At 43.8% G+C, this 24064-nt stretch overlaps 2 protein-coding genes and 1 long non-coding RNA gene across 5 annotated transcripts in view; 1 reads left to right on the top strand and 2 right to left on the bottom strand.

The window, feature by feature from the left end:
* Positions 1 to 321: 321 nt before the first annotated feature.
* The window catches only part of LOC310722276 (uncharacterized protein), a gene marked incomplete at both ends in the record, with an annotated part of 66645 nt that continues 42902 nt past the window's right edge, over positions 322 to 24064 (bottom strand). Inside the window, 2 exons of the mRNA XM_083534626.1 lie at positions 322 to 368; positions 439 to 544. Coding sequence (XP_083390752.1) covers positions 322 to 368; positions 439 to 544 — 153 coding nt within the window. The remainder of the gene's footprint in view (positions 369 to 438; positions 545 to 24064) is intronic.
* The window catches only part of LOC310722011 (SAP domain-containing ribonucleoprotein-like), a 54778-nt gene continuing 36414 nt past the window's right edge, over positions 5701 to 24064 (bottom strand). For all 3 annotated transcript variants that reach the window (XM_083534305.1, XM_083534306.1, XM_083534307.1), the window contains 3 exons: positions 19415 to 19483; positions 16722 to 16808; positions 5701 to 5842 (listed from right to left, as the gene is read on the bottom strand). In XM_083534305.1, the coding sequence (XP_083390431.1) occupies positions 5801 to 5842; positions 16722 to 16808; positions 19415 to 19483 (198 nt within the window). In that variant the 3' untranslated portion in view covers positions 5701 to 5800. The remainder of the gene's footprint in view (positions 5843 to 16721; positions 16809 to 19414; positions 19484 to 24064) is intronic.
* Positions 9479 to 10264, top strand: LOC310722039. Its single transcript, XR_014532268.1, has 2 exons — positions 9479 to 10053; positions 10224 to 10264. It is a non-coding gene; the product is annotated as an uncharacterized lncRNA (long non-coding RNA).

Genomic DNA, 24064 nt, shown 5'->3' with positions numbered 1-24064 from the left:
ATTTACCCACACTCCCGGTCCGTTATTGCACGTTCATGCCCGTTCACGTGTGTTCCTGTGTGTTCATGTTGGTGTGTGTTTGCGTATGCTTATCCCCGCTACGTACCGCTCGACTCGGTCTCTCTCTTTTTTCGCGTGGACCGCGCCTCTTTCCAGGCACGCCTTGGATCACTTTCCCGACTTGAGTTCCGACTCGGACATAGTCTACCGCATCTCTTTCCAGACGCACCTGGGATTATACCTTCCTTTTTCCCGAACTCCGTTATCTGGATTAGGCTCCGCCTTGGTTGTGTTTGTGTTCGAATAAAACTTTATTTGCTACTATTTGCTTACTACTTTATCTGCTACTTCGGCCTCCGCCTCCGTATCTGCATGACAGAAAAAACGGACCCCTGAATAGGAATACAAGGACTGAAAAAGGTTCATCCAGCTTCTCACCAGGGAACTCGGGATACTCACGGCGGATATCCATCTCCTCTCGCCCGCCTCCGAGAGCGCCGTTTTGCATCAGAGTCTCCTGGAGCTCTCCGCCCTGCTTCAGGCCCTTCAGGAAAGCTCCGCTCCGCTTCAGGGTTTTTAAGGGATCTTCACCATGCTCCAGGCCATCCAGGATGGCTCCGCTCCGCCCCAGGAACTCCTGCAGATCTCCACCCTGCTCCAGGTCCTCCAGGGGAGAAATAAGTATTTGAACACCCTGCTATTCTGCAAGTTCTCCCACTTAGAAATCATGGAGGGGTCTGAAATTGTCATCGTAGGTGCATGTCCACTGTGAGAGACATAAATCCAGAAATCACAATGTATGATTTTTAAACTATTTATTTGTATGATACAGCTGCAAATAAGTATTTGAACACCTGAGAAAGACAATGTAAATATTTGGTACAGAAGCCTTTGTTTGCAATTACAGAGGTCAAACGTTTCCTGTAGATTTTCACCAGGTTTGCACACACTGCAGGAGGGATTTTGGCCCACTCCTCCACACAGATCTTCTCTAGATCAGTCAAACCTCTAGATCAGGTTTCTGGCCTGTCGCTGAGAAACACGGAGTTTGAGCTCCCTCCAAAGATTCTCTATTGGGTTTAGGTCTGGAGACTGGCTAGGCCACGCCAGAACCTTGATATGCTTCTTAAAGAGCCACTCCTTGGTTATTCTGGCTATGTGCTTCGGGTCATTGTCATGTTGGAAGACACAGCCTCGACCCATCTTCAATGCTCTAACTGAGGGAAGGAGGTTGTTCCCAAAATCTCGCAATAGATGGCCCCGGTCATCCTCTCCTTAATACAGTGCAGTCGCCCTGTCCCATGTGCAGAAAAACACCCCCAAAGCATGAGGCTACCACCCCCATGCTTCACAGTAGGGATGGTGTTCTTTGGATGGTACTCATCATTCTTCTTCCTCCAAACACGTTTAGTGGAATTATGACCCAAAAGTTCTATTTTGGTCTCATCTGACCACATGACTTTCTCCCATGACTCCTCTGGATCATCCAAATGGTCATTGGCAAACTTTAGACGTGCCTGGACATGTGCTGGTTTAAGCAGGGGAACCTTCCATGCCATGCATGATTTCAAACGATGACGTCTTGGTGTATTACCAACAGTAACCTTGGAAACGGTGGTCCCAGCTCTTTTCAGGTCATTGACCAGCTCCTCCCGTGTAGTTCTGGGCTGATTTCTCACCTTCCTTAGGATCATTGAGACCCCACGAGGTGAGATCCTGCATGGAGCCCCAGTCCCAGGGAGATTGACAGTCATGTTTAGCTTCTTCCATTTTCTAATGATTGCTCCAACAGTGGACCTTTTTTCACCAAGCTGCTTGGCAATTTTCCCGTAGCCCTTTCCAGCCTTGTGGAGGTGTACAATTTTGTCTCTAGTGTCTTTGGACAGCTCTTTGGTCTTGGCCATGTTAGTAGTTGGATTCTTACTGATTGTATGGGTTGGACAGGTGTCTTTATGCAGCTAACGACCTCAAACAGGTGCATCTAATTTAGGATAATAAATGTAGTGGAGGTGGACATTTTAAGGTTCTTCAAAGTACCTTTTGCTTGGATTACTGCTTTGCACACTCTTGGCATTCTCTTGATGAGCTTCAAGAGGTAGTCACCTGAAATGGTCTTTCAACAGTCTTGAAGGAGTTCCCAGAGATGCTTAGCACTTGTTGGCCCTTTTGCCTTCACTCTGCGGTCCAGCTCACCCCAAACCATCTTGAATGGGTTCAGGTCCGGTGACTGTGGAGGCCAGTTCATCTGGCGCAGCACCCCATCACTCTCCTTCTTGGTCAAATAGCCCTTACACAGCCTGGAGGTGTGTTTGGGGTCATTGTCCTGTTGAAAAATAAATGATGGTCCAACTAAACGCAAACAGGATGGAATAGCATGCCGCTGCAAGATGCTGTGGTAGCCATGCTGGTTCAGTATGCCTTCAATTTTGAATAAATCCCCAACTGTGTCACCAGCAAAGCACCCCCACACCATCAAACTTGGCTTCACGGTGGGAACCAGGCATGTAGAGTCCATCCGTTCACCTTTTCTGCGTCGCACAAAGACACGGTGGTTGGAACCAGAGATCTCAAATTTGGACTCGTCAGACCAAAGCACAGATTTCAAAGCACAGAAGTCTCTTCTGCTGTCTATGATGATCACAAATTGTTCTGTATTGTTGAAAGATTTATGACCAAACTCTTGATGTTACCCATATGAGGATGGGTTCCCCTTTGAGTCTGGTTCCTCTCAAGGTTTCTTCCTCATATCATCTAAGGGAGTTTTTAAGGCTTGCTCATCAGGGACAAACGCACACCATTCACCTTCACTGTTGTTTTCTGTAAAGCTGCTTTGAGACAATGTCTGTTGTGAAAAGCGCTATACAAATAAACTTGACTTGACTTGACTTGACTTGCTTGTTGCCTTTCTTTAGCAGTGGTTTCCTAGCAGATATTCTACCATGAAGGCCTGATCCACACAGTCTCCTCTTAACAGTTGTTGTAGAGATGTGTCTGCTGCTAGAACTCTGTGTGCCATTGACCTGGTCTCTAATCTGAGCTGCTGTTAACCTGCGATTTCTGAGGCTGGTGACTCGGATGAACTTATCCTCCGCAGCAGAGGTGACTCTTGGTCTTCCTTTCCTGGGGCGGTCCGCATGTGAGCCAGTTTCTTTGTAGCGCTTGATGGTTTTTGTGACTGCACTTGGGGACACTTTCAAAGTTTTCCCAATTTTTCGGACTGACTGACATTTCTTAAAGTAATGATGGCCACTCGTTTTTCTGTACTTAGCTGCTTTTTTCTTGCCATAATACAAATTCTAACAGTCTATTCAGTAGGACTAGCAGCTGTGTATCCACCTGACTTCTGCACAACACAACTGATGGTCCCAACCCCATTAATAAGGCAAGAAATCACACTTATTAAACCTGACAGGGCACACCTGTGAAGTGAAAAGCATTTCAGGCGACTACCTCTTGAAGCTCATCAAGAGAATGCCAAGTGTGCAAAGCAGTAATCAAAGCAAAAGGTGGCTACTTTGAAGAACCTAGAATATAACATATTTTCAGTTGTTTCACACTTTTTTGTTATATATAATTCCACGTGTTAATTCAAAGTTTTGATGCCTTCAGTGTAAATCTACAATTTTCATAGTCATGAAAAGAAAGAAAACTCTTTGAATGAGAAGGTGTGTCCAAACTTTTGGTCTGTACTGTATATATATATATATATATACTTCCAGTGGGCTCACCACCTGCAGGAGGGACCGTAAGGGACCGGTGCTGAGAGGATTTTGCAGCAGTCGAAGGCGGGGGCCTTGACAGCCCAATCCCTGGACACGGAGAAGTGTCTGGGGAATCTGCTTAGACTGCTGCCCCCGCGAATTATGGATAAGTGGGAGAAGATGATGATGATGATGAGATATATATATATATATATATATATATATATATATATATATATATATATATATATATTGGTAGAATGTCTGCAAGGAAACCACTGTTAAAGAAAGGCAACAAGCAGAAGAGACTTGTTTGGGCTAAAGAACACAAGGAATGGACATTAGACCAGTAGAAATCTGTGCTTTGGTCTGACGAGTCCAAATTTGAGATCTTTGGTTCCAACCAGCGTGTCTTTGTGCGACGCAGAAAAGGTGAACGGATGGACTCTACATGCCTGGTTCCCACCGTGGAGGATGGAGGAGGAGGTGTGATGGTGTGGGGGTGCTTTGCTGGTGACACTGTTGGGGATTTATTCAAAATTGAAGGCATACTGAACCAGCATGGCTACCACAGCATCTTGCAGCGGCATGCTATTCCATCCTGTTTGCGATTAGTTGGACCATCATTTATTTTTCAACAGGACAATGACCCCAAACACACCTCCAGGCTGTGTAAGGGCTATTTAACCAAGAAGGAGAGTGATGGGGTGCTGCGCCAGACGACCTGGCCTCCACAGTCACCGGACCTGAACCCAATCAAGATGGTTTGGGGTGAGCTGGACCGCAGAGTGAAGGCAAAAGGGCCAAGTGGTAAGCATCTCTGGGAACTCCTTCAAGACTGTTGGAAGACCATTTCAGGTGACTACCTCTTGAAGCTCATCAAGAGAATGCCAAGAGTGTGCAAAGCAGTAATCAAAGCAAAAGGTGGCTACTTTGAAGAACCTAGAATATGACATATTTTCAGTTGTTTAACACTTTTTTGTTATGTATATAATTCCACGTGTTAATTCATAGTTTTGATGCCTTCAGTGTGACTCTACAATTTCCTCTACAAGTCATGAAAATAAAGAAAACTCTTTGAATGAGAAGGTGTGTCCAAACTTTTGGTCTGTACTATCTATCTATCTATCTATCTATCTATCTATCTATCTATCTATCTATCTATATATATAAAAATTTATTATACTGTATTTTTCAGAAGAAAGTCATTGTTCACTTTCTTCCTACTTCCTTTCAGTAGTTTATCTTTTGGCAACGTTGTGCATTTAAAAATCACCATCGGTGAATCATTCTCCCGATGCCGTGCAGCTCAGAACACAGGTGAAGTGCGTTTTTTCATGCCTGGTTGTTTTCAGCATGACGAATGATTCGCATTTCCTGTAGACAGTCCGAGTGAGCGGCAGGTCAAATGTCAGAGGAACCTCATCCATATTTAGTGGGAGCATGTCTGATTTAATATAAAGAGTTTTAATTGGTTTCATGAAGCTTGTGAAACCGGGAAAAACCCAGGAAAAATCCATAAATTAGCCGCTTCGTTGTTTAAACCACGGGGTTCAAAGTGTTGGAAAATAGTAACGGCTTATAGTCCGGAAAATACGGTACATAGTCTTTTTGAGTGTTTATTTTAAATCAATCTGTTAGAGCAGGGGTTACCAAACTTTTTAAATCTAAGAGCCACTTCTTGGGTACCGATTAATGTGAAGGGCTACCAGTTTAATACACAATTCTGAAATAACATTTGAGCAATTTACCTTTAATTATGTTATTATTAATACTTAATAATATTCATCTATGTGAAGACACTGATCATATTAATGATTTCTCACAATAACTATCAACAATGATTTAACAATGTAGGAAGCAGATAGATGCAGCTCACTGGTAAGCGGCGCTATGGTGAGCTATTATAGAAAAGGCCCGCAGGCACCATGTTGGTGACCCGTGTTAGAGATTACAAATGCTAATTGCCCTGCAGATTAAAAACAAACTGAGCTGTGCAGAAATTTGGCAGGTGTTTATTGTATGAACTTGCAACACATTGAGTAACAAAAAAAAATAAAATATACAAAATACAAAAAGTAAAAAAAAGAAATTGTCAGTCACACATTTCCAAACCGCTCTACTCGCTTTCGCTTCTTTGCCTACGAACAAAAGGGCAACAAACCATATTTAAGCATTAAAGTAAAATTTAAGTATATAATTTAAGTATAAATTCTAGCTTCTTGTTCGAATGTAAAATAAAAAATAATAACAAAACCTCAGGCATGGTTATCTCTGAATAATAAGCTCCAACCGAGGCGGCACTGGTCACAGATCCAAATCTCTCCTTCCTCTTCTTCAGCTTTTCTTTTTCTAAAACCTGCACAAAGAACAGAAGACTTAATCAAATAAATGTGTTTGCCACTAATATGTATTTTTTTCAAAGTATTAGGCTCTTCCATTTTGTAAAAGAATGGCGCAATAACTGCGTTTATACTGCTGCTAGAATTAAAGACCTTAAATATGTGCTCAAGTGTATTAAAAAATATATATTTCTTGTATATGAATATACGATTCGTCACAATATAAAGCTCTCAAATCATGCAGATACAGGTGTCATGCATTAATAAAACAGCAGTAGAGGCTATTAATCTAAAATCAACCTTTAAAGCATCTGACAAGCCAAACAACTAATGTATCAAGTAACAAGTGGCACCATTAAAAAGCTCTTTAAAAAACATAGCATCAAAACCTCTATAAAACAAGCACCAGCCTGTTAACCTGGAAAAACAAAGATAGTGTGGAGCCCAAGAGTCATAATGTGCAATCTGAAAGTAGTAGGTTGTTTTATCATGACTACTTGTTCATGTTAACAAAAAGGAAAGTATTATATTTTATATATTATATCTGGTCTGATGTTTGTCTGCCTATAACTGTCTACTGAGAGGTGGTGTCAAAGTGATGATTGTGGACATAAATAAAAAAAATGTAAAATAAAAAAAAGCAGGGAATTAGTGCCACCTAGTGTTCAGTGACATGTGTTAAACATGTCAAGGTTGGCTGCCCTAACTTAGCCATCAGGTGTTAATAACAATTCCCTGAAAGGTGTTTCATCCAGAATTAAATTTTAAATATTTACTGTTTCATAACTTCATATGTCATAACATTTCACCAATAAACTATGGCCTACCTTCTTGTACACAGGGGGGACGCTCATACCAAATCGCTCCGCTCTTTTCCTAATTTTCTCGATGTAGACCTGAGGACCACAGAGGATGTAAATCATTACTTGTTAAGTAATCAATACGTTCTGCGCAAGTCCTAAGAGGCCATGCATTATAATATTTATCTTTCTTGTGATCTTGACAAACATTGTTTCCTCATGATCAGTACTTACAGGTTTTCGTGTATGCGGCATAAGAGCATTTTCTAGAGGCAGCATGATAATAACCAGAACCATGCTTTAGCGGGGGCGTGGAAAACAACTTATGTCATGTAAAGATCATAAGAACATTTCGTGTTGTGATCACACAAAACAAGAAAGAAAAAAAATATTATAATGCAATGACTCTTAGGACTTTTGTAAGATTCAGACTGTGTTGAAGTCAGTTAGGAGTACCTCAACCTCTAAACTTAGGGGTTATTAATATTTATAAATATTTATTTTTCAATGCTCAAGTTTAATTGTCCATGTTTATCAGGGATCCAATTTATACAAATTATTTTAGTAATGAATATGCTTTATATATATATATACACACACACACACACACACACACATACAGTATATACAGTGAGGAAAATAAGTATTTGAACACCCTGCTATTTAGCAAGTTCTTCCACTTAGAAATCATGGAGGGGTCTGAAATTGTCATCGTAGGTGCATGTCCACTGTGAGAGACATAATCTATAAAAAAAAAATCCAGAAATCACAATGTATGATTTTTTAACTATTTATTTGTATGATACAGCTGCAAATATCTATTTGAACACCTGAGAAAGTCAATGTTAATATTTGGTACAGTAGCCTTTGTTTGCAATTACAGAGGTCAAACGTTTCCTGTAGTTTTTCACCAGGTTTGCACACACTGCAGGAGGGATTTGGGCCCACTCCTCCACACAGATCTTCTCTAGATCAGTCAGGTTTCTGGCCTGTCGCTGAGAAACACGGAGTTTGAGCTCCCTCCAAAGATTCTCTATTGGGTTTAGGTCTGGAGACTGGCTAGGCCCCGCCAGAACCTTGATATGCTTCCAAGCCACTCCTTGGTTATCCTGGCTGTGTGCTTCGCGCCATTGTTATGTTGGAAGACCCAGCCTCGACCCATCTTCAATGCTCTAAATGAGGGAAGGAGGTTGTTCCCCAAAATCTCGCAATACATGGCCCCGCTCATCCTCTCCTTAATACAGTGCAGTTGCCCTGTCCCATGTGCAGAAAAATTCCCCCAAAGCATGATGCTACCACCCCCATGCTTCACAGTAGGGATGGTGTTCTTGGGATGGTACTCATCATTCTTCTTCCTCCAAACACGTCTAGTGGAATTATGACCCAAAAGTTCCATTTTGGTCTCATCTGACCACATGACTTTCTCCCATGACTCCTCTGGATCATCCAAATGGTCATTGGCAAACTTAAGACGTGCCTGGACATGTGCTGGTTTAAGCAGGGGAACCTTCCGTGCCATGCATGATTTCAAACCATGACGTCTTAGTGTATTACCAACAGTAACCTTGGAAACGGTGGTCCCAGCTCTTTTCAGGTCATTGACCAGCTCCTCCCGTGTAGTTCTGGGCTGATTTCTCACCTTCCTTAGGATCATTGAGACCCCACGAGGTCTTGCATGGACCCCCAGTCCGAGGGAGATTGACAGTCATGTTTAGCTTCTTCCATTTTCTAATGATTGCTCCAACAGTGGACCTTTTTTCACCAAGCTGCTTGGCAATTTCCCCGTAGCCCTTTCCAGCCTTGTGGAGGTGTACAATTTTGTCTCTAGTGTCTTTGGACAGCTCTTTGGTCTTGGCCATGTTAGTAGTTGGATTCTTACTGATTGTATGGGGTGGACAGGTGTCTTTATGCAGCTAACGACCTCAAACAGGTGCATCTAATTTAGTCAAGTCAAGTCAAGTCAAGTTTATTTGTATAGCGCTTTTCACAACAGACATTGTCTCAAAGCAGCTTTACAGAAAACAACAGTGAAGGTGAATGGTGTGCGTTTGTCCCTGATGAGCAGCCGTGGCGACAGTGGCAAGGAAAAACTCCCTTAGATGATATGAGGAAGAAACCTTGAGAGGAACCAGACTCAAAGGGGAACCCATCCTCATATGGGTGACATCAAAAGTTTGGTCATAAATCTTTCAACAATACAGAACAATTTGTGATCATCATAGATCCAGCATCAGCTTCTCCATGCCAGGGCCTTTAAACACTCGGCATCTACTTCTCCATGATCATCCATAGGTCCATAATCTTCACGACTTTAGGATAATAAATGTAGTGGAGGTGGATATTTTAAAGGCAGACTAACAGGTCTTTGAGGGTCAGAATTGTAGCTGATAGACAGGTGTTCAAATACTTATTTGCAGCTGTATCATACAAATAAATAGTTTAAAAATCATATATTGTGATTTCTGGATTTTTTTTTTTAGATTATGTCTTTCACAGTGGACATGCACCTACGATGACAATTTCAGACCCCTCCATGATTTCTAAGTGGGAGAACTTGCAAAATAGCAGGGTGTTCAAATAATTATTTTCCTCACTGTATGTGTATATATATATATATATATATATATATATATATACACACACAGTATTGTTCAAAATAATAGCAGTACAATGTGACTAACCAGAATAATCCAGGTTTTTAGTATATTTTTTTATTGCTACGTGGCAAACAAGTTACCAGTAGGTGCAGTAGATTCTCAGAAAACAAACAAGACCCAGCATTCATGATATGCACGCTCGTAAGGCTGTGCAATTGGGCAATTAGTTGAAAGGGGTGTGTTCAAAAAAATTGCAGTGTGGCATTCAATCACTGAGGTCATCAATTTTGTGAAAAAACAGGTGTGAATCAGGTGGCCCCTATTTAAGGATGAAGCCAGCACTTGTTGAACATGCATTTGAAAGCCTGAGGATAATGGGTCGTTCAAGACGTTGTTCAGAAGAACAGCGTACTTTAATTAAAAAGTTGATTGGAGAGGGGAAAACCTATAAAGAGGTGCAAAAAATTATAGGCTGTTATGATATAGCTAAAATGATCTCCAATGCCTTAAAATGGAGAGCAAAACCAGAGAGACGTGGAAGAAAATGGAAGACAACCATCGAAATGGATCGAAGAATAACCAGAATGGCAAAGGCTCAGCCAATGATCAGCTCGTGGATGATCAAAGACAGTCTGGAGTTACCTGTAAGTACTGAGACAGTTAGAAGACGTCTGTGTGAAGCTAATCTATTTTCAAGAATCCCCCGCAAAGTCCCTCTGTTAAAAAAAAAAAATGTGCAAAAGAGGTTACAATTTGCCAAAGAACACATCAACTGGCCTAAAGAGAAATGGAGGAACATTTTGTGGACTGATGAGAGTAAAATTGTTCTTTTTGGGTCCAAGGGCCACAGACAGTTTGTGAGACGACCCACAAACTCTGAATTTAAGACACAGTACACAGTGAAGACAGTGAAGCATGGTGGTGCAAGCATCATGATATGGGCATGTTTCTCCTACTATGGTGTTGGGCCTATTTATCGCATACCAGGGATCATGGATTAGTTTGCATATGTCAAAATACTTGGAGGTCATGTTGCCTTATGCTGAAGAGGACATGCCCTTGAAATGGTTGTTGCAGACAATGACCCCAAAAACACTAGTAAACGAGCAAAGTCTTGGTTCCAAACCAACAAAATTAATGTTATGGAGTGGCCAGCCCAATCCCCGGACCTTAATCCAATCAAGAACTTGTGGGGTGATATCAAAAATGATGTTTCTGAAGCAAAACCAAGAAATGTAAATGAATTGTGGAATGTTGTTAAAGAATCATGGAGTGGAATAACAGCTGGGAGGTGCCACAAGTTGGTTGACTCCATGCCACACAGATGTGAAGCAGTTTTAAAAAACTGTGGTCATACAACTAAATATTAGTTTAGTGATTCACAGGATTGCTAAATCCTTGAAACAAAAATGTTTGTACAAAATAGTTTTGAGTTTGTACAGTCAACGGCATACACTGCTATTTTTTTTGAACACACCCCTTTCAACTAATTGCCCAATTGCACAGCCTTAAGAGCGTGCATATCATGAATGCTGGGTCTTGTTTGTTTTCTGAGAATCTACTGCACTAACTGGTAACTTGTTTGCCACGTAGCAATAAAAAATATACTAAAAACCTGGATTATTCTGGTTAGTCACATTGTACTGCTATTATTTTGAACAATACTGTATAAAGCATATTAATTTCTAAAATAATGTATAAATTGGATCCCTGATATATATACACACACTCACCTGCCACTTTATTAGGTACATCTTACTTGTACCAGGTTGGAGCCCCTTTTGCCTTCAGAACTGCCTTAATCCTTTGTGGGATAGATTCAATAAGGTAGTGGAAACATTCCTCAGAGATTTTGGTCCATATTGACATGATAGCATCACGCAGGTGCGATTTGTCGACTGCACATCCATGATGCAAATTTCCCACCACATCCCAAAGGTGCTCTATTGGATTGAGATCTGGTGACTGTCGAGGCCATTTGAGTACAGTGAATTCATTGTCATGTTCAAGAAACCAGTCTGAAATGATTTGCGCTTTATGACATGGCGTGTTATCCTGCTGGAAGTAGCCATCAGAAGATGGGTACACTGTGGACATAAAGGGATGGACATGGTCAGCAACAATACTCAGGTAGGCTGTGGCATTGACACGATGCTCAATTGGTACTAATGGGCCCAAAGTGTGCCAAGAAAATATCCCCCACACCTTTACACCACCACCACCACCAGCCTGAACCGTTGAAAGCATGGATCCATCCTGCCTTGTATCATGTTGTTGACGCCAAATTCTGACCCTAACATCCGAATGTCGCAGCAGAAATCGAGACTGATCAGACCAGGCAACATTTTTCCAATCTTCTATTGTCCAATATTGGTGAGCCTGTCCGAATTGTAGCCTCAGTTTCCTGTTCTTAGCCGTCATGAGTGGCACCCGGTGTGGTCTTCTGCTGATGTAGCCCATCCTTCTTAAGGTTCGACGTGTTGTGCGTTCAGAGATGCTCTTCTGCATACCTCAGTTGCAACGGGTGGTTATTTGAGTTACTGTTGCCTTTCTATCAGCTCAAACCAGTGTGGCCATTCTCCTCTGACCTTTGGCATCAACAATGCATTTGCGCCCACAGAACTGCCGCTCACTGGATATTTTCTCTTTTTCGGACCATTCTCTGTAAACCCTAGAGATAGTTGTGCGTAAAAATCCCAGTAGATCAGCAGTTTCTAAAATACTCAGACCAGCCCGTCTGGCACCAACAACTATGCCATGTTCAAAGTCACTTAAATCACCTTTCTTCCCCATTCTGACGCTCGGTTTGAACTGCAGCAGATCGTCTTGACCATGTCTACATGCCTAAATGCATTGAGTTGCTGCCATGTGATTGGCTGATTAGAAATTTGCGTTAACAAGCAGCTGGACAGGTGTACATAATAAAGTGGCCGGTGAGTGTACATATATATTAAAAAAACTCTTTCGGCTTCTCCCGTTAGGGGTTCGCCACAGCAGATTCTCCGCATGTTTGATTTGGCACATGTTTTTACGCTGGATGCCCTTCCTAACGCAACCCTCCCCAATTTATCCGGGCTTGGGACCAGCACTGAAAGTGGCTGGGGTTGGTTCCCTGACCGGGGTTTGAACCCGGGCCACAGTGGTGAGAGCGCAGCATCCTAACCACTAGACCACCAGGGAACCTTCATATACACTGGCGATCAAAATTAGAGAACAATTTATAAACAATTGAACAATTCTGAAATAATGTCATCTTCACTGCTCAACAGTTGAAGGAGTTTTTGTCCTGTCTATACCATGCTACCAGAACACCTTTTCCACAAATTAACTAAGGCATTTCCAAAAAAAACATTTTGCAGAAAACACTGATCAAAATTAGAGAACAACAATGACTGTAGCATGAAAAAAGATTACAACAAAATTTTCTGAAGGTTACAACAGTCAGCAATTAGTAGGAAGTGTACAGGCCTCTGCTCTGAATGACTTCAGCACATCTGCGGCCACAGGACAGCACTGCTCTGGTGTGATTTTGGTCCACTCTTCATCCAGTCTCCTTCACAGTTCGGTGACTGTAGTGGGTTTCTTGGCCATAAATTTGTTGCCAAGGATTTTCCAGAGGTTCTCTATTGGGTTGAGATCAGGACTCTGGGCTGGTTATGTCATTATTTCAATGTTTTCAGTTTCAAGGAACTGCTTTACCTATTTTGCTGTGTGACATGGAGTGTTGTCCTGCATGAACACTGCGGGCTGATTGGGTGATAAACACAGGGAAGGAACCAAATGTTGTTGAAGAAGGTTCTGATAAACATTTGCATTCACTCTGCCATGTAGCTGTATAAGAGGCCCAACTCCTGCTACAGGAAACATGCCCCAAACCATGACACTTCCTCCTCCACTATTCACTGATTTCTTTACACACTTTGGGTTCAGTCTTTCTCCAGTTTGTCACCGAACATAATGTTTCCCATCAGACCCAAATAAATTAAACTTGCTTTCATCACTGAAGTGAACTTTGGACCAGTTCTCCTCCGTCCACACAACATGCTCCTCAGCAAAGCTTAGTCTAGCCTTTTGATTCTTTCTGCTAATGAGAGGTTTGGTCACTGCAAAGTGGGCTTTCAGTCCAAATGCTTTTAAACGTCGAAACACTGTATAACGAGACAGATCCTTTCCCTGTTCAGCGTTGAACTGGTGAGCACTTCCAGCTGCAGTGTGGAAACGATTGCCCATTGAGATCCTCCGCAGTATTCTGTCCTCTCTTGTATTTGTCTTCCGTGGAGGACCATCCAGGCGGACTTGAATGAGTTTGTGATGTAAAGATTCAATATTCTTGAAATCACAGATTTGGAACGACCAACTTGTCTTGCTATGGCTGATAGGGTCATCCCTTTGGCCTTCATCTGGACAACCTGCTGCCGGAGGCTTTGTCATTTTAGAACGGCCCACCATCTTGCAGAGTCAGTGAAACTGAAAGGTAGGCTGCCAGTAAAATAGGGGTTGACAGATAATCAAGGAAATTAGCACCAGGTACCAGATTAACACCAATAACTGGGAGGTATCTGAAAGTGTTCTGAAAGTGTGTTTTCTGTAAAATAATGATTTTTTTTTGGAAATGCCTTAGTTATTTTGTGGAAAAAGTGTTCTGGTAGCAAGGTATAGACCGGACAAAAATTCCCTCAACTGTTGAGCAGTGAAGATGACATTATTTCAGAATTGTTCAATTGTTTATAAATTGTTCTCTAATTTTGATCGCCAGTGTATATATATATATATAAACACACACCGTAATTTCCGGACTATAAAGCGGACTTATATAAGCCGCACCCACTGAATTTGACAAAGATTTTTATTTTTAACATTAATAAGCCGCACCTGTCTACACTGAAACTAATTAACTTTACACAGGCTTTAACGAAAGACACTAAATGCAATATGTTGCGCTTCTATTAGGAGCATAGCTGTATTTTGGGAATAGCCTGCCACTGCATTTTACCGGTATTACTGTGTGTGTGGAGACCAAGGATTATGTCCTTATTATTTTCTGATGCTCATTTCTAAGTTTCTTTGACTAACCCATAACGCTGTTGCCAAGAAAAATAAAAAAGCACGAGTTTTGGAAACCTGTCTGTGCTTATGTAATTTCTGTTGCAACTGGGGTTAGTGAGCTCTCCCTTGACCCAGACTCAACGCATTACAACGGCTTGTATCTAAACAGTAGCCTACCAAGTAAGTCATTGTTCACTGTCTTCCTTCTTCCTTTCACAACTACAACTACAGTGGTACCTTGAACCTACGAGTGCATTAATGTACGAGATAAGCAAAGAAGAAAAAGTAAAAATTTTAAAGTTTAGGGATACGTAGTGTAGAGGAATGATAGTAAAAAAACGAGTTTTCCCTCCGCCTCCACTTATCGCCTATACCCTCCCCTCCACACACACACACACACCCCACCGGCATTTTCGTTAACTTAAGTCTCCAAAATCTCCAAGGATAATACACTGAATAAAACCTTATTATATCTTTACATACTCTTTCTATTATGGTTTTATACAAGATTTGTTATTTAGAAATGTATTTTAATAACATGAAACATAACGGGGTGTTATTTTGAGGGTTGGAACGGATTAATGCCATTTTAAGTATTTTCAATATGGAAAACTGATTTAATGTGCGAGCAAATTGAGATACAAGCTCATCCACGGAACAATTTAAACTCGTAGGTCAAGGTACCACTGTATTTCTCTGGGGAGTTTATCTTTTGTCATCGTCGTGCGCCACCGTTGAAAGTTTTTCTCCTGATGCCGTGCAGCTCAGAACACAGGTGAGGTGCGTTTTTTCGTTTCCGTTCGGAAATTTCATTGGTCTAATTTTGTGTCGCTCAGTTTTTTGGCTTAAAGTTTGTGAAACCAGGAAAAATCCGGGAAAAAATCCATATATTAGCCGCTTGTTGTTTAAGCCGCAGGGATAAACATATATGTATAAAATATATATAATTTTTAAAATTTATTAATTTATTTATTTTCCTTTATTATTATTAATCTTTTACCCCCATAAAAATAAAGCGATGTTTGATGTTGTTATTAGCCTCCACCTGAAGCTAAAGAAATACACCTGTTTTATTTAATTTGTAGTACAGCCTAAAGGTGCTAAACTGAAAAATAATCTTGAAATTTTCTTATGGTGAAGTTTATGACCTTAAAATGCTTTTTGCACCAAATCTTTGCTGCTTTACTTTAGGTGACCACAGAAAATACACTGAGCCAAATAACCATAAGGTGTTTGTACTACCTGGTGAGCACAGTGAGGTTTCACCATAAATTTTGCATCAAGCAAGTCACATAGTGATGCACGATGCATTATCTGCTAAATACTGTTTAACATCAATACATCCTTAATATAATCATTTAGAATGACAGAAAGTCTGCCAGTTGTCTGGGATTAATAAAAGCAGAGTTGAAGGCAACTATTGTTTTCTATTTCAGCCCTTTAAACCACCAGGGCAGTGTGTAACCCCTAGATAATGTGTTCACATCACTAGGAAGAAAGATGTTATGCTTATATAATATTGAGTATAATGTTCATAATACATAATATGGAGTGCAATCCAAACCCAGTTGCTAGCTTCGAATGGCACACCTCAAAGTAAAGTCTGTGGTATAGAGTGGCATGGTGGGGGGGGGGGGGTCTGTCCAGATCTGTATATATTGAGTCCAACCCACACTGGGTGTGTGTGTGGGGGCTGGGAAATGGGCATACCTGGCTACCATCTGTTATAAATAACTTAGTGGGGCACGCACTGGGCACAGAAAGAAATGCTGACAGCTACAAGGGCACACGACTGATTCACAAAGTGGGGTTTATATGAACTTGGGCAGAAATCCTAGATTCATTCACACAAGAACCTACCATAGTTAAATGCAGAGCATGAATACTCAGAAGAGAAACTTGAGACTAATTGAGAACGTCTATGACTGAAGTATGACTGCAGTAATTATCGCCACTACAGCGTCATGCCTCCCTTGTTGGACGATCATGCATGATGTGTGCATATGCACACGGTGGTATCCAGGTGTTTAATGCTGCAGCTAATCATTCAGAAACGTGGAATTGAACAAATTCCAGACTAAAGTTTATTTTGTTAATTCTTCTATTTTCTTGATGTTTAAAGGGGGAGGGGCTAAGCTAATTAAAGTAAAGTAAAAGTATATAATTCAAATATAAATTCTAGCTTCGTGTTCCAATGTAAAAAAGAAATTATTATAAAACCTCAGGCATGGTTACCTCTAAATAATAAGCTCCAACCGAGGCGGCACTGGTCACAGTTCCAAATCTCTCCTTCCTCTTCTTCAGCTTTTCTTCTTCTGAAAACTGCACAAAGAACAGAAGACTCCATCAAGTAAATGTGTTTGCCACTAATATGTATTTTTTTCAAAGTTTCAGGCTCTTCCGTTTTGTAAAAGAATGCCGGAATAACTGCATTTATACTGCTGCTAGAAATAGAGACCTTAAATATGTGCTCAAGTGTATTCAAAAATATATATTTCTTGTATATAAATATTCTATTGATCACAATATAAAGCTCTCAAATCATGCAGATACAGGTGTCAGGACCCACAATGGGCACCCCTCCACCTCTCCCTCTCTCACACACACACACACACACACACACACACACACACACACACACACACACACACACACACACACACACACACACACACACACACACACACACACACACACACACACACACACACACACACACACACACACGATGCATTTTGATTCATGGGAGAGCCTGGCTCTGTCACGAGAAAATTACCTTATCAAAATGCCAAAGTTTTCACATTTCGACAAATCGCACACCCGTAGGCCCTCTGCCTCAGATCTCAATTCCCATCTTCACAATACAAAGGTACTTATCTTTATCTAGTAAAATCTAACACTGACACGGAGCTTCACTTTAAGAATTAAATATCAAGTTAACCATATGACTTGTAATGACATCATTAGAATTTTCAAAGGTAACAAGTGCTAGCAAGCTAAAATAAGCACTCTGACAGTATTTGACTTATGTATGGCACACATTAAACCACAATAAAAGCTAGATCTTTTGTGAGGTTTTTGTCAGTCAGCTTCATACACTAATGTCTTGTCAACTTATGATAGTATTTTGCTTTTCAGCTGTCAGAGAACAAAGGAATCACATCTAGATGCAGATTAATGCATTAATAAAACAGCAGTAGAGGCTATTAATGTAAATCAAACTTTAAAGCATCTGACAAGCCAAACAACTAATGTATCGAGTAACAAGTGGCACCATTAAAAAGTTCTTTATAAACATAGCATCAAAACTTTTATAAAACCAGCACCAGCCTGTTAACCTGGAAAAACAAAGACAGTGTGGAGCCCAAGATCATAATGTGCAATCTGAAAGTAGTAGGTTGCTTTATCATGACTACTTGTTCATGTTCACAAAAAGGGAGGTACAGTGGTAATATACAGTATTATTTATGTACCTGTATTAATACTGCTACATAAATAAAACTGTATATAATTGTTAAGCAGCATAATGAGCGGAGGCAAAGCCGGAGCACAGTTCGCTTTGGTTTAACGAAAACACGGAGAGTTTAACACAAAAACACACACACACACACACACACACACACACACACACACACACACACACACACACACACACACACACACGGCAGTCCATAGAATCCCGACAAATGAAAGAGAGATATCCGTGGTACGCCCTGAAGGTCGACGGAAGAACGCACGGTAGTAAAAAGTTAATCCGGGCCGTGGAGAGCGCATGGAGTCCGGAAAGGAAGAATATGTGTGACACCACAGACAAACATGCACCAAACACCTTCACATACCAACAATAACCAACAAAGAGTGTGGCTAAATGAGGGGTTTATATAGGAGCTGGGGATGAGTGAATAATGAGCCCCAGGTGTGCATTGTTGAAGCCGGGGGCTTCAGGGAAAGCGGAGGTTTTGACAGCTGCCGAAGGAGACAAGGCAGGTGGATTTCTGATAATAATACAGTAAAAAGTATAAATTAAAAACATTAGAAAAGTAAAAAAAATAAAATGCTCCACGTGGGTTGGGATACAAAAAGGTCGATAAGCAGGCATTTGGTCGTTCAGCGGGTGCAAATTTCGGTCGTAAAACTGTTCGCTAAGAGAAAAGTTTGATGTCTGAGCAGCTCGATAAGCGGGGTACCACTGTATTAGGGTCTGCTTGCTCATGAGCAATTAAGAAAAGAGCAAACAACATTATTTGGCAGCAATCAAGCATAAACATCAGATCCACAGAGAAGAAGAGAGCTAATAGATCTTGCTGTAAAACAAGTACCCAAATATAGGCCACACCCACTTAATTTTACAATTAATTTCTACAATTAAATATACATTCTAGCTGAAATTTGTTCAGATAGAAGCCTGTGTAAAGTTCATTAGTTTTAGTGTAGAGACCTGCGGCTTGTATCTAAACAGTAGCCTAAGTCATTGTTCACCGTCTTCCTCCTTCCTTTCAAAACAATTTCTCTTTAGAGAAATCCATAAATTAGCTGCTTCATTGTTTAAGCCGCAGGGTTGAAAGTGTGGGAAAAAAGTAGGGCTTATAGCTTGGAAAATGCGATACCTATGTTCTGTCTAAATGGACAGAGTGGCTGGGGTTTTTTTTCCACAAACAAACGTGTTACATGCACTTTTTCTCTGGTCTGATGTTTGTCTGCCTATGACTGCCTACTGAGAGGTGGTGTCAAAGTGATGATTGTGGACATGAATTAAAAAATGTTTAAATAAAAAAAGCAAGGAATTAGTGCCACCTAGTGTTTAGTGACGTGTTAAACATTACTAGGTTGGCTGCCCTAACTTAGCCATCAGGTCTTAATAACAATTCCCTAAAAGGTGTTTCATAACTTCATATGTCATAATGTTCCACCAATAAACTATAACCTACCTTCTTGTACACAGAGGAGACGCTCATACCAAATCGCTCCGCTCTTTTCCTCATTTTCTCGATGTAGACCTGAGGACCTCAGAGGATGTAAATCATTACTTGGAAAGTAATCAGTACGTTCTGCGCAAGTCCTAAAAGGCCATGCATTATAATATATTTCTCTTTCTTGTGATCTCGACAAACATTGTTTCCTCCTGATCAGTACTTACAGGTTTTTGTGTATGCGGCATAAGAGCATGTTCTAGAGGCAGCATGATGGATAATAACCAGAACCATGCTTCAGCGGGTGCGTGGAAAACAACTTATGTCATGTAAAGATCATAAGAACATTTCGTGTTGTGATCACGACAAAACAAGAAAGAAAAAAAATATTATAATACAATAACTCTTAGGACTTTCGTACGATTCAGACTGTGTTGAAGTCAGTTAGGAGTACCTCAACCTCTAAACTTGGGGGTTATTAATATTTATAATATTTAATAATAATATTTATTTTAAATTGTCAATGTTTATCAGGGATCCAATTTATACATTATTTCAGAAATGAATATGCTTATATATATATATATATTATTTTTATTTTTTTTTATTATTTACCTTTTTTCCCCCATAACAATAAAGCGAAGTCTGATGCTGTTATTAGACTCCACCTGGCTGAAGCTAAAGAAATACACCCGTTTTATTTCATTTCTAGTACAGCCTAAAGGTGCTAAAACAGAAAAATAATCTTGAAAAATGTTTTTTTGAATTCTCTTTTATGGTTTATATTTCAGAGTAAAGTACTATAAATTCAAAATTCTTTTCGCACTAAATCTTTGCTGCTTTACTTTAGGTGACCACAGAAAATAGGTTTTCTATTTCAGCCCTTTAAACCACCAGGGCAGTGTGTAACTCCTAGATAATGTGTTCACATCACTAGGAAGAAAGATGTTATGCTTATATAATAAGAATAATGTTTATAATACACAATATGGAGTGCAATCCAAACCCAGGTGCAAGCTTTGAACGGCACACCTCAAAGTAAAGTCTGTGTCAGGGTGCGAGCGCAACAGAAGGCGGAAGCCGGAGTACAGCTCGTTCGGGTTTTAATGACCAGTACGAGAGAGAGAGAGATACACACAAGCACACACACACACACACACACGCGCGAACACGCGCGCACACACACGCACACAGCAGTCCTTCGGTTGAGAGAGAGTCTGAGGTGCGCTTTGGGAAAAGCGTAGCTGACCTGAGATGCACGGGGAGAAGCGCAGCCGGTACGGGATTCTGGAGTCCGAATGGAACGAATGAGAGGAATCCTGTGTGACAACCGGAACGCGAAGTCCAACACATATAATAACGAACGGGGAGTGAATGTGAGTGAGGGGTTTATGTAGGAGCGGGGTGGAGTGATGATAAGCTTCAGGTGTGCATCTTTAAACCTGGAGCTTCAGAGAGAGCGGAGGCATGAGTGACAACGAGCTCCAGGTGTGCGTGGTTATGCCTGGAGCTCCAGGGAAAGCGGAGGCATAGAGGCACCAAAGGGGGCGTGGCAGGTGGATCCCTGACATTACCCCCCCCCCAGGGGGGGGCACCTGACGCCCCTAACCCACAGACGTTCGGAGGGCCAGGGCACTCGGAGGAGGATCCTGGTGTCCGTCCAGGGTCGAAAGGGACCTGGTCAGAACCGCCGCAGAACCGGAGAAGGCCGGGAAGGACCTGAGGCGGGTCGTGTCCAGGGGAGCTCGGGAGCAAGACGTCGCCTGCAAGGGAGCGAGACGTCGCCTTCAGGGTGGCCAAGAGCGAGACGTCGCCGACGAAGGCGCTCGGGGGTGAAACATCGCCATCGGAGGAGCTCAGAGGCGTGACGTCGTCATTGGAGGAGCTCAGAGGCGTGACGTCGTCATCGGAGGAGCTCAGAGGCGTGACGTCGCCCTCGGAGGAGCACAGAGGCGAGACGTCGCCGACGGAGAAGCTCGGGGGCGAGACGTCGCCAAAGAAGGAGCTCTAGGGCGAGACGTCACCAAAGGAGGAGCTCTGGGGCGAGACGTCGCCAACAGGGAAGCTCAGGAGAGAGACGTCGCCATCGGAGGAGCTGTGGGTTGCCATGCCACCGTCACAGGCGGACGGAGGTAATATGGCCTCCTTCTTGCGGCCGGGCGGCGGGACGACATTCCTGTTGCGGCCGGGCGGCGGCACGACGTCCCTTTCGCGGCCGGGCGGTGGCATGGATCCTTCTTGTGGCCAGGCGGCGGCACAACGTCCCTTTCGCGGCCTTGGGGCTGCGCTGAGTGCTCTGGGGAGCTCCAGGGCGGAACGGAGCTGTCCTGGAGATCCGGAAGCAGAACTGAGCTCGCCTGGAGACCTTGGAGCGAAGAGGAGCTCTCGGGGACGCTGTGGAGCGGAGAGGAGCTCTCGGGGACGCTGTGGAGCGGAGAGGAGCTCTCGGGGACGCTGTGGAGCGGAGAGGAGCTCTCGGGGACGCTGTGGAGCGGAGAGGAGCTCTCGGGGACGCTGTGGAGCGGAGAGGAGCTCTCGGGGACATGCTGGAGCGGAGAGGAGCTCTCGGGGACATGCTGGAGCTGAGAGGAGCTCTCCGGGACATGCTGGAGCTGAGAGGAGCTCTCCGGGACATGCTGGAGCTGAGAGGAGCTCTCCGGGACATGCTGGAGCTGAGAGGAGCTCTCCGGGACATGCTGGAGCTGAGAGGAGCTCTCCGGGACATGCTGGAGCTGAGAGGAGCTCTCCGGGACATGCTGGAGCTAAGAGGAGCTCTCCGGGACATGCTGGAGCTGAGAGGAGCTCTCCGGGACATGCTGGAGCTGAGAGGAGCTCTCCGGGACATGCTGGAGCTGAGAGGAGCTCTCCGGGACATGCTGGAGCTGAGAGGAGCTCTCGGAGACTCTGTGGAGCGGAGAGGAGCTCTCCGGGACATGCTGGAGCTGAGAGGAGCTCTGAGACGCTCTGTGACAGAGAGGTTTCTGTGGAGACCTGGAGCGGAAAGGAGCTCTCCTGGAGGTCCTGGAACGGAGAGGAGCTCGCCTGGAGGTCCTGGAGCGGAAACAGAGCTCTCTTCAGGACTCTGGAGCGGAAACAGAGCTCTCTTCAGGACTCTGGAGCGGAAACAGAGCTCTCGTCAGGACTCTGGAGCGGAAACAGAGCTCTCGTCAGGACTCTGGAGCGGAAACGGAGCTCTCGTCAGGACTCTGGAGCGGAAACGGAGCTCTCGTCAGGACTCTGGAGCGGAAACGGAGCTCTCGTCAGGACTCTGGAGCGGAAACGGAGCTCTCGTCAGGACTCTGGAGCGGAAACGGAGCTCTCGTCAGGACTCTGGAGCGGAAACGGAGCTCTCGTCAGGACTCTGGAGCGGAAACGGAGCTCTCGTCAGGACTCTGGAGCGGAAACGGAGCTCTCGTCAGGACTCTGGAGCGGAAACGGAGCTCTCGTCAGGACTCTGGAGCGGAAACGGAGCTCTCGTCAGGACTCTGGAGCGGAAACGGAGCTCTCGTCAGGACTCTGGAGCGGAAACGGAGCTCTCGTCAGGACTCTGGAGCGGAAACGGAGCTCTCGTCAGGACTCTGGAGCGGAAACGGAGCTCTCGTCAGGACTCTGGAGCGGAAACGGAGCTCTCGTCAGGACTCTGGAGCGGGATCGGAGCTCTCGTCAGGACTCTGGAGCGGGATCGGAGCTCTCGTCAGGACTCTGGAGCGGGATCGGAGCTCTCGTCAGGACTCTGGAGCGGGATCGGAGCTCTCGTCAGGACTCTGGAGCGGGATCGGAGCTCTCGTCAGGACTCTGGAGCGGGATCGGAGCTCTCGTCAGGACTCTGGAGCGGGATCGGAGCTCTCGTCAGGACTCTGGAGCGGGATCGGAGCTCTCGTCAGGACTCTGGAGCGGGATCGGAGCTCTCGTCAGGACTCTGGAGCGGGATCGGAGCTCTCGTCAGGACTCTGGAGCGGGATCGGAGCTCTCGTCAGGACTCTGGAGCGGGATCGGAGCTCTCGTCAGGACTCTGGAGCGGGATCGGAGCTCTCGTCAGGACTCTGGAGCGGGATCGGAGCTCTCGTCAGGACTCTGGAGCGGGATCGGAGCTCTCGTCAGGACTCTGGAGCGGGATCGGAGCTCTCGTCAGGACTCTGGAGCGGGATCGGAGCTCTCGTCAGGACTCTGGAGCGGGATCGGAGCTCTCGTCAGGACTCTGGAGCGGGATCGGAGCTCTCGTCAGGACTCTGGAGCGGGATCGGAGCTCTCGTCAGGACTCTGGAGCGGGATCGGAGCTCTCGTCAGGACTCTGGAGCGGATCGGAGCTCTCGTCAGGACTCTGGAGCGGATCGGAGCTCTCGTCAGGACTCTGGAGCGGATCGGAGCTCTCGTCAGGACTCTGGAGCGGATCGGAGCTCTCTTCAGGACTCTGGAGCGGAACGGAGCTCTCTTCAGGACTCTGGAGCGGAACGAAGCTCTCTTCAGGACTCTGGAGTGGAAAAATGTCCTCCTGGAAACCCTGGGGCGGAGTCTGCTCAGAATCGAGAGGGTTGCAACGCAGATACGCCAGATTCATCCCGAACATCCCCGTGAGAAGCTCAATGAAATGAGTACACGAGCAGAAATCCCCTCCGAATGCGCTCCACAGCTTACTGGCGAGAGAAGGGCATGGCGCGGCCGTGCTTG

This window comes from Silurus aristotelis (assembly GCF_946808225.1).
Source record: "Silurus aristotelis genome assembly, chromosome: 28".
NCBI classification, from domain to species: domain Eukaryota; kingdom Metazoa; phylum Chordata; class Actinopteri; order Siluriformes; family Siluridae; genus Silurus; species Silurus aristotelis.
This window is presented reverse-complemented; position numbering and strand designations above follow the sequence as displayed.